The sequence below is a fragment of the Falco punctatus genome (assembly GCF_963210335.1).
Source record: "Falco punctatus genome assembly, chromosome: 6".
NCBI classification, from domain to species: Eukaryota; Metazoa; Chordata; class Aves; order Falconiformes; family Falconidae; genus Falco; species Falco punctatus.
The window spans coordinates 32456315-32475224 of NC_137585.1; the positions used below are offsets into that span (position 1 = coordinate 32456315).

At 46.0% G+C, this 18910-nt stretch overlaps 1 protein-coding gene across 1 annotated transcript in view; it reads left to right on the top strand.

The window, feature by feature from the left end:
- The window catches only part of ABTB3 (ankyrin repeat and BTB domain containing 3), a 197469-nt gene that overhangs the window by 133248 nt on the left and 45311 nt on the right, over positions 1 to 18910 (top strand). Inside the window, exons 4-5 of the mRNA XM_080393300.1 lie at positions 1427 to 1631; positions 13399 to 13551. Of these exons, the coding sequence (XP_080249426.1) occupies positions 1427 to 1631; positions 13399 to 13551 (358 nt within the window). The remainder of the gene's footprint in view (positions 1 to 1426; positions 1632 to 13398; positions 13552 to 18910) is intronic.

Here is an 18910-nt window from a genome sequence, read left to right on the forward strand (position 1 = left end):
TTCTATTCTCCCTGGTACACATCATCACAGCAGCAGCATCATTTTCTGTGTGAGTCAGGCTGAAGAGAGGTGATGTACTGTGATGTGTTCACAGGGGTGGGATTCTGCAAAAAAACCCTGTAGCTCTGCCTTGCACACAGTCAGAAAGGTTCTCCTTTAAATTTGCCCAGGAGATCATTATTCAGCGCACACACACACACCATCTGGTTTTATGTTCCTACCTTAGTTTACATTTCCAACTTTTCCTTCCAAGTTTCAGTGCTCGGTGGTCACTTGGGAAAAGCAAATAAGAGAAAGTGTGTGACGACTTCTTAACACTGGAAAATTATGTCCTCTTTTCCCCATCACTCGCTTTTGTATAGCTTAAGAGTGACCCAAAGGGCTCTTGCTCAGATTTTCATTTAAAACAAACCATCTGATTTGATCCGAGATCATTATTTCCCCCTAAAGCGCACTCGGAGAGATTTGAACATGTGAAAACAGGCAGTTTATAACCACAATTGTTTCCCTGCCTTTGATAGAGTGGTCACTAGTCAACAAATGTAAAATTCACTGCCTCGGAGGGAGATGCTTTAGTTAATTAGTTACAATCAGTACTCTGCTGAGAGACTCACTGCTGCTTGCCTGTATGTTTGCCTGCTAATCTCACTTGCTGGCTTTGCTGATCCCAGCCTGCATATTGTGGCTGGTTTCCCATACCTGCCCTGCGAGGAAGTGCCCGGAACCACGTCGGCGCAGGGGCGATGATATAACCATCTTTCTTTTGGGCCATTTTCTGTGCTCTGGAAACCTGAGGGGCTGGGTGAGCCTAGCGCACGGGTTTTGCTCTTCTGCTAACGTTTTACAAACCATAATTTCAGTTGCACATTTCTGATACTGTCTTCTAGCAATTTTTTTTCTTCACTCACATATCCCTTCGCGCATTCCCGCAGTGCTCTGTGCATTATCTGACTGCCTCCTCCCGTGCTGCAAGGATTTTCCAGCTACTCGCTAACCAGGAGCATGCAGCTTTTGGTGCCATTCTGCATCATCCCCACGGGTCATTTTATGGGGCTGTGGGGTTTTGGCAGCCTCCAGACGCTGCCTGTAGGTTAGCTGTGACCCCGTCCTCGGCATACTGGCTCTTCTGGTGGTGCTGAGATGGGCCAGCCTGACACTGCCTACACACCATATTTGCAGAAACACATCTCCTGCAGGCCTCCAGGGGCTTGTCTGCAGCCTGGATATGTCACTCCACACCATGTAAACCACCAGGCAAAATCCAGCCTGGTGATGAGCAATGCACAGGATCCTGCCCTACCTGTTATCATTTGCATTGTGAGGTTAAATGGAAGGGAAGATCAACCCAGCATGTCTTTTGGTTTGAAGACTCAGGGGAGAGGCAGCTGAAAAGCCTGGCATTCACCCAGCTTTTGCTTTTTTCCAGGCGACCTGGTGTCTCGAGCAATGCACCACCTCCAGCCCCTCAATGCCAAGCAGCATGGGAACGGGACACCGATGCACCAGAAGCAGGGATCGCTGTACTGGGAGCCGGAGGCTCTGTACACCCTCTGCTACTTCATGCACTGTCCGCAGATGGAGTGGGAGAACCCCAATGTGGAACCATCAAAAGTCACGCTGCAGACTGAGAGGTAAGAGCCACTGCATGGTGCTTAATGTCATGGCAAAGATGTTTCATTAATAAATCAGCCTGGCTGGCTAATTGCTAATTACAGCTTGCGCGTGAGAGGCTGTGGAGCAGTCTGGTTTGGTTTAGGATCACCTCTTTGAAATCCATTTTTCTCACCGAAGCTCTGCGTGGCTGAACCAGTATATATCAAAAGTGACACCCAGTGGCTACATACAGCAAATTGGTTCCAGATGTGCACTCAGGAGAGATTTCCTTTTCCTTTCGTTGTTGCTCAGCTATTCTGTGTTTTGGAAAAGAAAATGAGAACTTCTATTTCTGGCTTAGCAGGTTTGGGTTTAAATGTGTTTTTTCTATGTGTTAATGGGGCTCAACAGCTGTGATTGGGGAAGTGGAAAATTAATAGAGTAGTGTGTAGAAAGAAGAGGTCATTAAAGATGCTGGGCTCCAGCTGTACCAAGTACCCAGGCTCAGGAGTAACCTTGGGGCTGCCCTGCTGGGGATGTGGCCAGCTCTGGCTGTGCTGCTGTTGTCCCTGCTCTGGAGATGGCCGGGGCAGGGGAGGCACACCTGAGGCCCCAGACTTGGGGTCTGCGGTAAGGTGAGAAGGAAACGCCGCTGAATCCAGTGCCGGGGTTACCAAATGCTGGCAGGCAGGCAGCATGCCCAGCGCAGGACAGCTCTGTCTGTGGGCACTGCAGAAGGCAACTGGGACAGCTTCCTGGCCAGGAAAATAAAGCCCAGGAAACCCTCCAGTAACACCAGCTGCCCCGTGTGTGGTGAGGCACACTGTGCTATTTCCCTGCTGCGCTTCTCACCAGCCATAAACCAGGCTCCCCCAGTATGGAGACAAGAGGAGCGGCTGGTGCTTGGAAGGTGCTGCATATTCAATTTTTAAGATGGGTATCATGGTGATGCAAATGCAAGCTGCTTTTTCAAGCTGGGCTCCACATTTACAACCCGATGTATATATCATGCTGTACGTGTGAGCCAAACTCTGATCTGCACATGTGCCCCGAGAGCTGAACGTACAGGGCTGAGTTATTGTTTCAGTATGAGATTTGCATCTCAAAAGCAGCATTTGAGAATCACATTGTATATGTAATTATAAATGGTATGTAATGTGATATCTTCGTTGAAATACTTCTATATCAATTCACAGAAAAGCATACAAGATGAAACTCTGGCATTAATGATGTTAGTGGGAATTTTGCCATTTGACTTTGGGTGGCATTTTGTTTCTTTTCAAGTTTGGGTCGCTCCATGAGCATGTTTGTCGCTTTTTGCTCTATTGTTTCCAAAGTATGAAAAAAAAAAAGGAGGAGGGGGGGGAAATTACAGGAATCCAGAATTTTCTCATTTTCCTAATTTTTTTTAATTTAATGATTTGTCATCCAGCCTTGTTATTTCAGAAGGCATAACTCATGTCCAAGGGTGGTTAGTATGCACAAGAAATAACCAAAGTTCGAAAATACACCCACCTGATCTGTAGTCCCCATCTGGTGGTGTAATGCCACTGGAACCAGTGGGAATATAAAGGTAAATAATGCTGAGGCTTTGGTTTTGTAAGATTTCTGCAGAGTTCCCTGTGGAAAGTGAAAAGGGCAGGAATATTTGAAAAATCACTTTTAGCATTTGCTTTAATAGGTTTTCCTTTCTCTGAGATCACCTTAATACATGTCCTCTTCATTAGAGCACTTGAAATGCTGATTATTTAAAGCAATTGTTCTTCACTTTATTTTGAATACTCTGTCTGGCAAGATGTCTTCCTTTGGCAAGGCAATTTAACAACTGCGGTGTGCGGTTAGGGCCAGAGCAAGTACTCGGTGTTATTGCCAAGAGCTTGTGGTCACTTTTGGAAGGAGCAGATACTCCTCCTGTTGCTTAATCAAACATGCATTAGTACTTAGTGCTGGAGTGGGAGCGATGCAGGGTTAAGCGTGAGCCTGGATATTTCCATGGGGTTGTACTCTGGAGTTTCACCAGCTGGATATAACCATCCTGTGCTGCTCAGAAAGGAGACTGGTGAAGCTGACTTCTCTTGAGGGCTCTGAGGAGCATTCCTCCCTATTTCCCATCTTTTTTTCACATGGAAGCATGCTTTGTGGTCCATGACTTATTTCTGTGGTTTTGGTTTCCACGATCGGGTTTTGTGCATTGCAGGGGAGTGGGTTTGTTAAACATGACATTTTTATATGCAGAATATCTGCAAGCTTTGTGCCATATCTACGTACCATATTCCCTCTGTCCTTCTCCAGCTGCGGCAATTTTTTTTATGTTGGAAGAAGCCCATAAAGAAGCAAGGAGATCCAAGCATCTTTCCCCATCCTTAGCCTCTTTGTACCTCTGCTGGTGCAGAGAAGCCAGGACTGCATGGATCTGGCTGTAGGCACCTTTTCCATGAAAAAGGGGTTGTCCTTGGCTCACGTGAAGCCAACTTGGCTACTGTCTTGGCTGCCTCCTCCCTGACTGTGCATACACAGGGTGGAGAGGGTTGTGGGATGTGGCCAGAGAGCTCCCCCAGTGCTTGCAGTGCTTGGTGGCCCCTTGAGAGCTGCTTGCATCCTTCCCATCCATCTCCAGCCCACCTGGATTTCAGCTCTGAGCCAGGTTGAGTTAGGGAGCTGCAAAGGCTCTGCATGTCCTTCTGCAGAGGCTGGATGTGGGAGGGAAGCCGGTACAATGGCAGTCCTGCCTGGCTTAGCACTTGCCAGCACAGAAAGCAGTACCTCCCTCAGAGTCTTGGGGGACACGCAAAATGGGATGTTTACCTTTGAATAAATCCAGTGCTTTGTTTCTAGGGAGCATTTCTCTGTGTTTGCTCTTCATGGAGGTAAAGAAATGACAATGTGGTGTGTTTTTTATAGGGTTTGTCTTTACATAAAATAAAAGGGAAAGATGATTATACAGCAATGCTCCTGCTGGGTGGGGGGGTGGGAGCTGCTTTCATGGAGTGGGGAGGAGATGGAGAGTAGCCAGGATTGCTCAGAAAACCTGGAGAAGATTCCCTTCTTCCTAAATCCCAACAAACCCAACTGTGAGATGGATATGTGATCCCCTCCCACCCCAAATTCATATTCTTCTTTCAATCTGGTCACTTTGGAAGAATCTTTCTGATTTTTTGGCTGTGTTGCTGGCACCAACACAAGCCAGTCCCACTGAGGTGGGTTATGTGATGTCCCCAGGTACCATGTAGACAGCTGTTTTGGCAGGTGCAGAGGTACAGGAGGGGGGTTGGACCTGTTTTTGGGGCTGCAGACAGCTATTTTGGCAGGCATGGAGGTACAGGGAGTGTGTGGGATGGACCTGTTTGTGGGCTCCCCCTTCCCTATTCCACCCAGCTGGCATGTGATTGGAGACATTTGTCTTATGCCAAGTATTACCTGGAGAAGCAGTGTTCCTCCGGTACCTCCACTTTTGGGTGGCTATGGATTATTTAGGTTTGTTCATTCTTTTGCTTTCCTGGGAATTTAAAAAAAAAAAAAAAAAAAAAAGGAATTGTAGATGAGGGTAATGTTGCCAAGATTTCTTTCTTGCTTTCTGCTTTTGGTTTAATAAAAGGATCTGTCCCGTGGTTGTGTTTTGCTTCTCAGTCTCTCTATAACACTTCCAAAATTATTGCAAGTAATTTCTCAAGCACCGGAAAGCACAGAATCAGTAGTTGCAGATTTGTGTGATGGTTTTTTCCTTAAGTGGTTCCTTACCCACTTTTATCCACAGCTGTATTGACAAAGTCCTCATTACTTCCTCACTCTCCATGTTCCCCATTAACAACTCATTGAGAAGCAGCAGCTCAGCAGCCCAGCCGGTCCAGAACCACCCATTAATTCTGCTCACAGGCAGCGAAGCTCCTTCTCCAGCACTTCCTCTGCCACTCCGCCTTGGAGGAGCATTAACTCCCTGTACCACCTGGCAGCCTTTAGCTTTTCCCCTCGAGTCTTAATTGAGTTGATGGATACGTGTCTGGTTTTAACCTTCTTTTCACTTTTCCTTCACTACTTTTCCCTGTATGTGGAGCAGTTCCTTAGGAAACTCCCATGGGCTATTGCTTGCTTCTTATTTTTCTGCCTGCCTTGCACATGCATGTGGACACACACACAAATATACCTGTCCCCTGCACATGCACACACGTGCCATTTGTAGCCTGTAGTCATTTGTGATTAATAGAAAGGGGTTGGGTTATCATCTGAATTTTGTTTCATGCTTTGGATAGTTATCAGTGTATGTGTCTAATTAATGTGATGCGGCCCCCTTATTGAGAGGAGTGTTCTGCTGCTATAAAATAACTTTAACTCTTTCAAAGCACCTCCGTAACGGGTACAGCCATGTCTGTAGCACAGATTGTATCCGTAGAACAACTTCAGTAAGAAGATAACTAGGGAAATGTGTCCTTGATTTAAATTACTATGTGGCACAAACTCCACGGGTATGACAGTCTCCAGCAAAGGCAGCAGAGAGTGGAGGGAGTGACAGGGAATGCTGAAGGAGAACAAGTGCTAGCACTGGGCATGTGGGAGTCCTGCTATGAAACCTGCATGAACCTTCCTTGCAAATTTCTATCTGAAGACGGGATTGCACACACTTGATGTGCCTGTATGGCATAAGCCCATATAACCCTATATATTTTTATCCACTATTTAATTGAAAACTTCACGTGGTAAAACCGTGGCCTTGTTGAACTCAAAGTTAACACCAGGGTTCATTTGACTGGGAACCACTGAAAAGAAATCCCAGATCCATCCTTACACAAATCCTCTAGATTTGCATCCTAGAAGTCAGACTTTCCACTTTAAAAAAATCCCTTCAGAAACAGTATTGGCAGCAACATGAGATGGCACATGTTACAAGAAATGGTTCAGGCATATTCATAGCTTGGCTGTCTGACGGTACATCCTTGCTGGGCTGGGGCTGTATTCTACATCTAATTTATTAAGCTAGACTTAACACTGTCCATGGGGTGGCTGTAGGATTTTTTTCAAGAGAAAATTGCATGCAGCACTGTGAGAACAAGCACATTACCTGAGCCATTCTACACCGCGCTCTCAGTGCTGGCATCTCTTCAGGGATTTATACCGCAGCCAGTCGTGTCAAATCTGATGTCAAAACTGCCTGTGAAGTATTTCCCCATTGTGTTTGCTGGCAGAGTCATCACTTTGACTCTGTTGCACCATTAATGTTTTTAACACAGGAGAGGCAACAGGATGGCACATTCAAATGCTGGATGCGAGTTCAAAAACTGTAACTTGCAGATACCATTGTGCAGACTCTGGAGCATGAATGTCTTGGCACATGAAAGCATAAGGGTTAACAGTCCCTCCACCAAGGCAGGTCTCACTGAGGCTTGTGTGAAAGCAAGATTTGATCCTTCAGCCTGAACAAAATGCGGAATTGGATTTTTCAGAGGTTGGCTACGTGGGTCACCCTTAGCTGGGCTTCTGTTGTGGTGGAGGAGCTGCCTAGTTTGGGATAGCTGCATGGACTTGCATGGTGCATCAGTCAGAGCTGCTGGGTCCCTGGACAGGATCGCAACTGGCAGCTTTTTGAAGACATTGGAAAGTATTTGCTGTATCTGAAGACAAGTAGCTTATGGTGTAAATATAAAATATGAGGTTTGCAGCCCAGAAACCCATCTGAAATGTATGCTAAACATTGGAAAAAACATGCTTTTCTGTCCTCCAATAACACTTAAAAACTAGCGTTGTGTATATGGTTTCATCATATGTTCTAAAATGAAAACTGTCAGAACTGAGAATTTTCAATTCTTATATTGGGATTTTCTTTAAAAACCACCCATGAAAACATAAACAACAAACTAAATAAATGGATAGATCTTTTCTTAATATTAGTTTCTGACTCTTACCTACAAGCAAAAACATCTCCCTACCTTTGTCTAGGTAGGCTTTTTCTTGTAAAAGTGTAGCCTTATGCTTCTCAGAAGCACCGTTAACTCTTACTGGATTGCTTTTGCAATTTTAAACAGCAGTGACCTGCCTGTAGCACTTTGGCTGCCATTGCCACAAAGGTTTGCAGTCACCGCTCCTTGGCTGGAGTAAGTGAAGAAACTCAATGCCTATCACAACAGCATCCTTTTCAGTAGCTAAAGGACCGGGCAAACAGAAGTCATCCAAAGCAATTCTAGTAATTCAACCATAGATAAGGTGCTTAAGTTAAAGGAAGGTCTGGTCTCTACAGCTGTGTCCACTCAGAGCTGGTGAAACTGAGGAAGGGACAACATGAGGCACCTGTGAGAATTCACATCTGAACAGGATTAGCCCTTGGGTATTTCTCCCATTCCCGTTGTGATGCAGACCATGGAGCCAGTCCTCTCCGTGGTGGTTGATTTAATATATGCCATGAGTGTGTGTGCATGGCAGGGCGAGGCTCAGCATCTGAAAAGGAATGTGAAGTACCCCTGGAAACAGAGAGGCTGCACTTGAAATTATGATTATTTTCTTTGAGCACTGTGATTATTTGGGGAAATCTCTTGTGCGCAGTTGATGAGCTCCTGGTCCTGGAGCACACTGCAGGCTCTGCTGTGAACAAGGGCTTGGTGGCCTGTCCAGGGTTTGTGAGCCACAGCAGTGGAGGAGGACTGAGCCTGGTGGGGAGCGTGCCATCAGGAAGGCAGTTGAAGGCTGTATGCTGGAGAAGGTGACAGGTAGTCCCTCGTTTGGGATTCTCGTTGCCTGGCAAAAATTGTTAGGGAGTCACCTGTCCCAGGGGAGCTCGGAAGGGGTCACCTCCATAGTGGAGACTGGGAGAGAGTAAGGCAGGACACTGCTTTCGTGCAGGGGGTCCTGCCAAAAGGGTGGGTTACTCTGCAAGGCAGAGGGAGCGACTGAGGAGAGGAAGAACTGCTTAAGGTGCTGGGAAATCAAGGAGAAGAGGGTGGGTGTGCGTGGTGGCCCAGCCCTTGAAGGACGGGGCAGCAAGGTGGACCGTGAAGCCACAGTCAGTGAGCAACAGGGAACCTGCACCCTGCAGAGGTGGTAGGGACAGGGAAAATCCAGGGCCAGGGGTTACTGGGAACAGCAAGGGGTTCTTGGGAGCTGGGATTTCTTGGAGTGCTGACCCTAGTGCTTTGTGACTCCAGCATCACAGCAGAAAGGAGCTTCACTGCACTCCTCACAGACACACGCGAAAATAACAAAGCATCCTGTTGCATTTTATAGTGCATATTTTTCATGCTTTTGCACCTCACTGTTCCTCCTGTTTGTATACAGGTATAGTGCTGCTGCTGCTGAGGATAATAATAACAACAACGATGATGAAAAAGCCTGAGCTGTTGCATATGCATGATGGGACTTCTAATATCTCTGTGTGCCAGCAGGCCAAGCATGGAATGGTGGGCAGCCCAGTTCTGCTGCTTGTATCTTTGGAGGAGCGCAGGTTTTAGGCAATCCCTCATGTGGTTAAGCTTGATTGGAGTGGGTTACGCGTTATGTTTAGGTGTCGTGTGTGTCCGTCCCATTCCCCCCATCCCTCCCCCCAATTATACCTGCTTTCTGATGAGCCATTTTGTAACTTGGAAGAGCCCCAGAGACACCAGCCCTGCAAAAAATGAGATAGGTTTGACCTCCAGTTGGGCATGGGGGGGTTGTTGGCCCCAGTCTGGAAGGAGGGTGCTGGGGATAGGCGTGAGTGGGTGCCGGTGGGGAGCTGCCATGTCTGAGGATGATGTGGAGATGGACATCTGATAGCTGGGATGGGAGAGGAAGGCAAGTGGTTATTCCTTGTGGAGGGGTGCCAGCTGGGTATTGCCTGCAGATGTCTGCAAGGCACAGGAGCGTGTGGGTCCCCAAACTGTCCCAAAATAGATGTAGAGGGGTGCTGCGTGGAGAGAGGAACCAGGAATGTGAGGGTTTGTGGGGCATTTATAATTCCCTTTGTTGTTGAAGTAGGGACCTGGGGAGGGCATGCTCCAAGGGGATCTGGCTGTCCCCTTGCCTGAAGCCTGGGGGGACAGTGCCCAGAAAGGTCCGGCCCTTTGGGATCTGCTTTTTGTTAGCCTTCGCCATCCCTTCCCTCCCTGTCCCAGCTCTTTTCTGTGGGATGGGGATTGCTCTGTGCAGAGACCGCTCCCTGCATCTTGGTCCGGCATGTTTTTCCCCTTCGATGACAGCGCAGGAAAATATGAGCCTGTGACAAAGACGATCTTTTTTTGGGACATTGCTTAAGCTCATGCTTAGCTTTGAATCACAGCGAATTAAAGAGGCTGGGAGCACATGCTTGAAGTTAAGCATAGGTACAGAGATGGGCTGGAGGAGGATGACAGAGCACTTGCTGACTCGCATCTCAGTAAGGTGCTTCTGCAGCAGTTGAGCTGCTCTTGACTTTCCACATCCTTCAGGCAGTGAAGCCCAGCAGCACGGTCCTACCATGGTTAGATTAATTTAGCTAAGGTGTGTGCTTCCAAAGCATGTAACTAGGTGACTTACCTGCTGTGTGTCTGCTCCGGAAACACAAAAGTACTGAACTCTCCTGTTTGTTACCTGCCCTTGTACCAGAGGTAAATCAATGTACACACCAGTGCCATGATGCATTCTTCTAACCCATTTTCACACGGTGTAATTTCTAAAGTGAAATGTTTCTTATTGATGTCACATTGTCTTGTGGGTTGTCACACCCCTATAACTTCATGTTCCTCTTTCTACTTTGGCACACAAACAGTATTTAAAAAAAAAATCATCCTCACGTGGTGTATAGGCTCTTGAAGGGTATTTTTAACCTATTGCACTCAGCCATATTTGGTTCTCTTCTCAAAATACAAGTTCTCTGACGTGCTCAGATATACAGTGATGATTTTTTTTTTGCCTTGGAAAAAGGAATGTAATGTACTCTCAGCCAACTCCATGTCCTCTTGTACGGACTGTAATTAGCCTTTGGAGAAAATCCTTCTGCTTCCACGGAACACCGATTATCTTCCCTTTTGGGATTTATTGCACCAAATAGCCACATTCATTTCTATTTCTCTGTTGCAGTTCGCCAGACCAGGAAAGAAAAAAAAAATGCAATTTTGTATTGCAATTACCATAGTTCCTGTAAATAATTTTATTTGCTCTGCTCTGTGCCGTGGTGGTGCAGATTTTGTGCTGGTTGAGGTTTTGACCTGCGCAAGAGGAAGAGAAAGCGTGAACCCCAAAGTCCTCTGTTCAGCTGCGGCGCTCTGCTTTTCTGTTTGCCCAGTGGATGTTATAGGAAGGCTCTGTCCATACAAGCCTATCTTAATTTCTCTGATCCAGATTGCGTTTGCTCATGCAAACCATAACCTAGAACTGAGTTTCCCTTTAATTGTTTTCCTAGCACCAAGTTTTGTGGGTAGCTACATGCATTTTTACACTTCGGGTGTGATTTGCAGCTCCCTTTCCACTGTTTGCTCAGCAAGTGATGAAAACAACTCCCACCGATCACTTGTCCCCAGCTACTTAGTGCCCTGAGAGAAGGTCCCTTCTGCTCTGATGACACATGTCGCAGGTGACTGGGAAGCAGGTCACCTTCCAGGAGCAGATACACCCCTGCTTCTCCCCTCTTCCTCGTCTGACTGCTGCCACCATCATGGCAAATGAGCTGGGTTATGGAAATCATTTCACCAGAGCCGTGGGAGATGATGTTCTGTCCTTATCTGCCTCCTTGTATTGCTGCAGCAGGTCTGGGGAGAGCAAAAAGCCTTGGAAACAAATGCAGCCTGGTCTTGAGGTGATGGTGATGTGTTTGAATAGAATAATGATGAAAGTGGCAAGTCAGCCAAAGATGTCATATTTCAAAAAGAGGTTATTCATTTAAGCACCCGTGAGATTTGGGAACCCAGCGTCCTAGGGAAAGTTAGTGGCCTCAGGGCTTCTCTGTCCTTTGCGCTTTTGAAATATCTCATCCCTCTTCAAGAATATTAATATCAGAGCTATGTAAAGTCAAGTCTTCAAAAGAGAAATAAATGGCATAAAAAGCTATAAATAGGAGAAGGATATTCCAGAATCAACATCATCTTAACTAAATTTTTTGAGGGTATATCCTTTTGGAGTAAAGTTATGTACTTAAAATGTAAATTAGGTGCCCCACTGGGCACCTAATCCAGAGTTTGGGTGTTTGGCTTTTTTTTTCTTCCTTCTCTATGAAAAGGGACCACAGAAGGAAAAGCAAGTAAGGGAAAGCAATATTGAATAAAAAGGAGTGGGAGAAGGGAAGGGAGCAAAAGTAGGGGATGATGCTGCACTCGTAGGAACATCACCAGTATTAGAATGATGTACTGAGCTAATAAACGGAGGGAATATACAATTAAAGAAGAGGGGAAAGGGAGCCACATAGGAAATGAGACAAAAGAAGGTTCAGACTAAGAAGTTAAGAGCATATTAATTACAGGCATTCCTTGAGGACAGTAGTAATTTAAAGGTTTTGTATCTTTTTGTGTGTGTGTGTGTGTGTTTTGGGTTTTTTTTTAATGTTATAGCAGTCTCTGTTAACATCTCTCAGCTACAGTATTTACTTTACAGTGAGGATGAAACAGTCAATGTGTCTAAATACTTTTAAGCAGTCCTGTCTAAACACAGGACTTCCAGCATAGTTTTCAAGTAGCTCTTGGACACAATTGTTATTTTTTAACAATTCTACAATTTTTAGAATTTTATAGTATATTGTTATGAAGAGGGTTTTCTTCTACCCTTCTTCATCCCTTCCCCCCACAGACTTTGTCTTCTGTTTACAGCTGTGGAAGAGACACCCATTTTGGACACCCCAGCTAGGTGATGAAGCAGACACAAAAACCTGCTGAGGACAGGAGAGCAGTTGCTGCAGCCTGAATTGGTCTGGGGATGTTGTCCACCTTGATTTAACAGGCAGCATCCTTCCAAGGTGTTCAGCTGCGGATATTTTATTTTTATCTCTAAACTGGGACTTAAGTCTCTGGTTCTCATTTAAGGTTTGGCATTTGTCTCTTGGTCCCCAAATAATTTTTAGCATAGACAAGGCAAACTATGCTGTGTGCTTCATCTAAGGCTTGGGCAGCTCTTTTTAGGACGTGGGACTGCCCAGGTCTTGTGGAGTGAAGGACCATGTCTGATAGTGTCCACACTTTGCTCAAGTTGGGGCTGTGGCTGAGTCCCACTATCCACTCTAGGGGGTGGTTTTGTGTATTTTTGCTCAGGTGACACAACAGCTGGTACCTGAAGGTGTAGTGGCTTGATAGCGCTAAAAGTGAAACAAAACAGTCTGATTTCTGACACTGGCACAGCAGGATCAGTTGCAAAGGTCTGTGCTTTCAGTGCCGAGCACGAGGTGCGCATGGCATCAATAGGAGATCCTGGAGACTTCCTTGGGCATCACCTCTCTATCCCTGGCATCTTGGCGTGGGGGCATCCCCTCTCCCGTGGCCGGGGTGTGTACCCGGAGCATGAGCCAGAGCAGGACACGGTCCTGTGCCAGGGTTTTGCCCTCTTTTTGGGATATACTGTGCAAAGGATGGGGTGGTGGGAGGGCTAGCCAGGCAGGTGCACTGACCTCGCAGAAGCCCTGTAAATGAGCATGGCTCATAAATCTCACTTTTCAAATAATCCTGCTCCTCAGACAGGGTGAGACATCTTGATTTAGAGCTGCTTGAAATTTGCTGAGCTGGTTTGCTCTCCCATGCTTTCGTTTTGCTTGCACCCTTCTCTCTCTCCGTATATATATATATATTCTCACATCCATACACACACACACACCCCCCTGCTCTCTCGCTCTCTCTACCTGTTATTTTGATGCTAGTGCACTGTAGCATTCATGTCTCTGTGCTTTCCCAGGCCGTTCATTGTACTGCCTCCCCTGATGGAGTGGATACGAGTTGCCGTGGCTCACGCGGGGCACCGTCGCAGTTTCTCGGTGGACAGCGATGACGTACGGCAGGCAGCGAGGCTCTTACTGCCGGGAGTTGACTGCGAACCTCGACAATTAAAGTAAGTCCACCAAAAAAATCGGCTGCTTTGTGATAAACGTGTGTCTCTTTCCTAGTGACAGCAAGCAAGCCAGCAGGCAGAGGGGCTGTGTTATTGCCTTGAGAGGTGCATGGATGCTCAGGCTTGTCGCTGTGTGTGTTGCAAAATCGGCTCCTGGTATTTGCTCACATCCGTGGCTAAGCTGGTTGCATGGTAATGGGTGCCTGAATATCTCACAGCTGGATCAAGTCTGTAATCTGTTCGTCAGAGCTTGTATAGTGGTTGTTTGGTTTTTTCTCTTATTACAAGGTTCTGCTTGCTAATGAGGGACTGAAATTCTGCTAATTGTCTGCTTCACGTTGCTTTGCTATAAAATACGGGAATGTAATTGGCAGGGCTGCAGATATTTTTTCATGGCTTTGTTTTCAGCATTAATGCTTAAAGGGCCATTTAAACTTATAGGTAAGACTACCTCTTGCAGTAAAATTGTATTTGTCATGCTAATGTCGGTTCAAAGTAGTTGTAAATGTCAGCCTAGATAATTTGACTTTTTCATGTATCAGATATGACCTTTTGGTTTTCTAATGAAGTCTTAAAGTATTCATTGTCAGGATATGTTTTTAGTGTCTGTTTTGCCTTATTATTATGTACATGTATAAAAGCATGAGTCAAAAATATATTTAGTTTTGATTTTTTATATGAAAAGGCACTCTGAACCTGCCAAAGTAGAAATTGCTCACTGCTATTTCTTCACAAATCTGTACATAAACCCCAATTTTCAGCAGTCTGCCTTTTCATACAGCAGTACGTGCATTCTTTCTTGCAACACAGAAAGCAGAGGGGTGATCTACATGATTAGCTGTGACAAGCTGCATCGGAGCAGCTGCCTTATGTTGACTCTGGCCTTGACATGCTCTTTCACCAGAGAGTATAATACTTGCATAGGCTTTTTATAGTCCCTGCTTTTCAATATTTAATTGAAGAAATATGTTGAATTTCAAAGGCAAAATCTTGAGCGTTTCAGATTTCAAATCTTGGCTTTAATTGCTTTCCTTTGGTGTGATCATCTTGGCCCTTGTTTCCAGAAGTGCAGCGTTCTGTGTCCCTACTGAAATGTCAGGACTTACAGTACTACACACTTTCTGAAGACCTAGGACTTGGTTTTGAAAAGGCACAATTAATTTGATACCTATTCCAGTATTTAGATAGGATTGCAAATAAGGCAATAATGTTTCTACTCTACAGCCTCTATCTTAAAAATTAAGGTAGATACAGTTAAATATCTGTGGATTAAAAAACACAATATACCATTCTTAAAGTTGTATTTTGTCCAAGTGTGTGTGTGTGTATATGTGATGCCATGACAATTTTCCAGGAGTTTCAAAAGCATTTGAAGTTGAGGATAGTTTTATTATGCTGCAAAAAAAATTATTAATTATGAGGAATAAATCAGCACTTCGTTTAAAGTTGCCATCAAGAATTCATTTAATAAAAAATAGAAGTGGTTGCTGTTGTCCTGCTTGTCTTAAAGTGGGAATGAGCCTGAAGAGTGTCGCCTGGAATTAATCAGTTGGGAATGAAAAGAGAAATCATTCCTGAGACAAAAATCTGGATTTTAAAGTGGCCAGGCTTCACTATGTGCCCTTATTTGACAATAGCCTGATTCACACACTGATGTCCCAAAATGACAGTCTCACTCTGTTGTGCTGGCAGAGGTCTGCAAAGGAGTGCCTGCATACTTTGGGCTTTATTTTAAGGTCTGTGCCTTCTGCCAGTTAGTGCAGCAGGTTCTTTGCGTAGCTGCAAATAAGACCCCTGAAATCCTGAGATCAAAGGAAGGACCAACCTTTTCTGAAGAATAATGTAAGGCATCAGGATGTTAATTTGAAACTTTGCACTTGTAATTTTTTATTTGTATTCAGTGCAGACCCTCAGCACTTACCATTTCCACTAAGGCAAGCGCCAGCCTTTCATGCCTACTGTCTAGGCATTTCGTTAGGGAAGGAGTGTTTCCAGCTATCAACTCCTCAGCAAGCATCAATTCCATAAATTCCCCCTACGGGGGGAGGGGAGAAAATACAACAACTTTGCAGGGGATGGCTTTTCAAATAAGCTGTGTGATGGATGACAGCTGGAGGATTTTAAATGCAGTTAGCTTGATATATATTGTGACTTTTATAGAAGCGGCTTAATAAGCATTACCTTGAAACTGGTTAAATTGCTAGGCTTTTCTTAGCCGTCTTTAGTCCCTGTAATATAGAGACCTGAACCCAAAAGTTCCCATGGTCCCATGTGAAATTGCATCATTCTGTGGTGTTGATTCACAACCTGTCATTGGAAACTCACAAAACAAAATCAGCTTGCATGCTGAAAACCATGCATACGGGGAGAAGGAGAGGGAGAGATTGGCAGGATCTCAAAGGCTATGGAGTTCAGGATCAGTTCAGATAAAAACCAAATGTTCAATTTCTTATCTGAACTACAGCATGGAGGTCTCCCAGCAGATTCTTGTGACACTTCACAGCACAATCACATACTTCAGCAGTGAGGTTCCCAATATGTGGCTTTGTAAATCATCCCTGCATTCTTTCTGCCTTTCATTCCAATACTTCCGCTCTTTCTCCCCTCCTCTGATCCTTTTTTAAAAATCCATCACCTTAATTTTGTACAATATTTTCATCTCCTGAAAGGGGAGCCGCTCTTGCTCTGGGTAGAGGAGTGAGGGAAGCTGCAATCAGGCAGGAGCTGCCTCTCTCCTTCCTGATCTCTTTTCATTTTACAGCAGCAGACATGCCAGAAAGTTTCTTCCCTTTCCCCAGCCTTGGGAGATAAGCAGGGATATAAATGTTCACCTTCCCCCAGGGGCGGAAGCTTTAGACAGACCAGTTGTCTCCACCTTTTGCAAGAAGGTAGGTTTCACAGATGAGTTGACTTCAGGATGCCCAGCAGCTAGCGGAGGTGGAAGCCGGAGTTGTGTCCACAATATTCTTTGTCATACTGGGAGACCAGACTTAAATAAAGCCTTGCCTGTACCCAGGCTCTGTTGGGCCGCCTGAAGCAGCTGGATGTAGTCAGTAGAGAACTGTGTGCAAGGAAGCTCTCTGCTGGCCTGAATCTGGTGACAGTGGGTGCTCTGCACTCTGCTCCAGACCTTTTACTGATGAAGGCGTCAGGGATTAAGGTAATTTGTTGCCAAAAAGGAGCATGATGGTAAAAACTGTGTCGACCTCCCTTTCTGCTGCAGTAAGGTAGTATGTATCACTTCTCAGTCTGCACTGGGTCTGGCTGGCTGCAAACAGATGCATTGTTTTGGCTGCTCCTCATCATCACATCTGCAAGGGGTACCTTTCCCCTTGCCCCGCCTAAACGCAAGAAGCTCTTTGCATGTCTTTCCTTCCTCCATTCTGTGGGAAGTTTGTTTTAAAAAAAAAAACAAAACAAAAAACAACCAGTGTGTTAGACGTGGCGGGGAGGATTGCTAATGGATGACGATATCTGGGGACTAGAGGCTGATGGCAGGGAAATAGAGCAAGGGAGAAGCATCCTGTATGGCTCAGCACAAAGACTGCCGTGCTTTTTATCAGGGTCAGTGGCTTCATTTCTGGTTGCAGTATATTATGGCAATCCTGGAGGACGTAAAGATGCCAGAACAAACTGACCCGAGAGGTGGTGCTGTCATGTGGGGGACTGTTGTTACTTGGTCACTTCTGCACCTGACTGGATAAAGGTCTGTATTCTGGTCAGTCAGTCGTTAAGGAGGGATATAGTCTAGTTTGTGTGTTTGTGTGCACGCATGTTCATTCTCATATCCAGAATCAGCAAAAATTGAAGAAAAACGCACAGTCTTGGAGATGTGAGTGCAATTCCCCTCTACAAAGGGTGATTCCCATGTGTTATTTGAAGCATTTTTTTTATGCCCTCAGCATTACCTCAGACCTCTGATTCCAAGTCATCCCCTATCCGGTTTCTCTGGGAAATCCACTTTTCTCAGATGTTTCTGGGCTCGGAAAGCAGCCCCCTTCCCCCTGAGAAGGGCTCCGTGCTCTGCTGAAGGGAATCAGCTGGGCAGCATCTTCAGTCGTGGTACTTCCAGTGATGCAGGAAGAGGCATATCCGCAGATTCCAGCTTGCACTGTCTGAGGGTGGGATTCTGGCTCCTGAACCCCAAACATCCCAGCTGGACATCTGATCCCCACTTGGCTGGGGAAGAAATGCCCAGCGGGGTTGCTGACCTAGCCTATGTCAAGGGACCTTCCTGGTGTCTGAATGAAGAGGAACACCAGATGTGTCTCCCATGGCACCAAGATGTCCCAGAAGCATTTGCCTGTGAGGCTGTCAGTGTCCCCTGTGCCCTTGCCTAGTAGCCTGCAAAGTTCCTGGCTGGGATTTGAAGAAGAAGCAGAGTTCAATCATCTTGAGGAGTGGTTTCTTCTTATCCATAGGTGAAAAGGCTTGTGCCTTTCTCTTGTATGGTGCAGACTGAGGTTGCTCCCTGTGGTATTCATTACTGTCCACCACAGCCACACATGGAGGCATATGCCACACTGTGGCACAAGGAGCCTGGGACAATTCTGTAGAGTTCTGAAGTCCTTTTTGGCAGCTGTACCCAAAGGGCAGCAATGGGAAATGGCATTTTTGCTGTCAGGCTCCTCGCAGGTGGAGTCCCACAGGGGTCTGTCTTCCTCTTGCTTCATCCTGCATTGACGTACAACCTGTGGAGACCCTTCAGGCTCTGGTACCACCAGAGTGCCCGTGAGAAGCGTCACAGTCCCTTGTTTGCAATCGCTGGTTGTTGGGGGGACGCTGGAGGACAGAGCTAGGCAGTGGGGCTTGCATGCCAACCCCGCTGGTGCAGTCAGAGCCCCTGCTTACGTTTCGGTCAGGTTTAGTTGGAGGTGGTAGCATTGCTGCTGGTCGGGGCAGAGCTGGTGAGAGCAGGAGCTGGTGTGACAGGGCTTGTGCCTGTGCACAGATGGAGAGCCATAACTTGGTCCCCTTTAATCACTTGCTCATACACCTCAGCAGCATTGTGGAGTTATGGCTGGGTTCCCTGGCGGTGCTGGGCTCGTGTATAGCAAATGCAGCAAATATCCCTTTTCTTCTTTGCCTGGCCGTGGGTCTGGGTCTTAGCTCTGCCTGTGACCATGGGCATGCACGCTTTGCTCATCTCTTCCTGGGATGCAGAGGTGAAATTGGTGTCTGCAGGTGCTGGCCTTGAAGAGGCACCTGTGAGAGGTGTGCATCAGTGCCAGCAGAGGCCATCACCCAAGAACTTAAGTGAATACTTTGCCTTTGTTTTTGGGAAGAAAACCCTGGGGGAAAAAGGAAAACCAAATAATAGCAACAAGGTTATGAAAATGGAAAAACAATAATCAAAAGG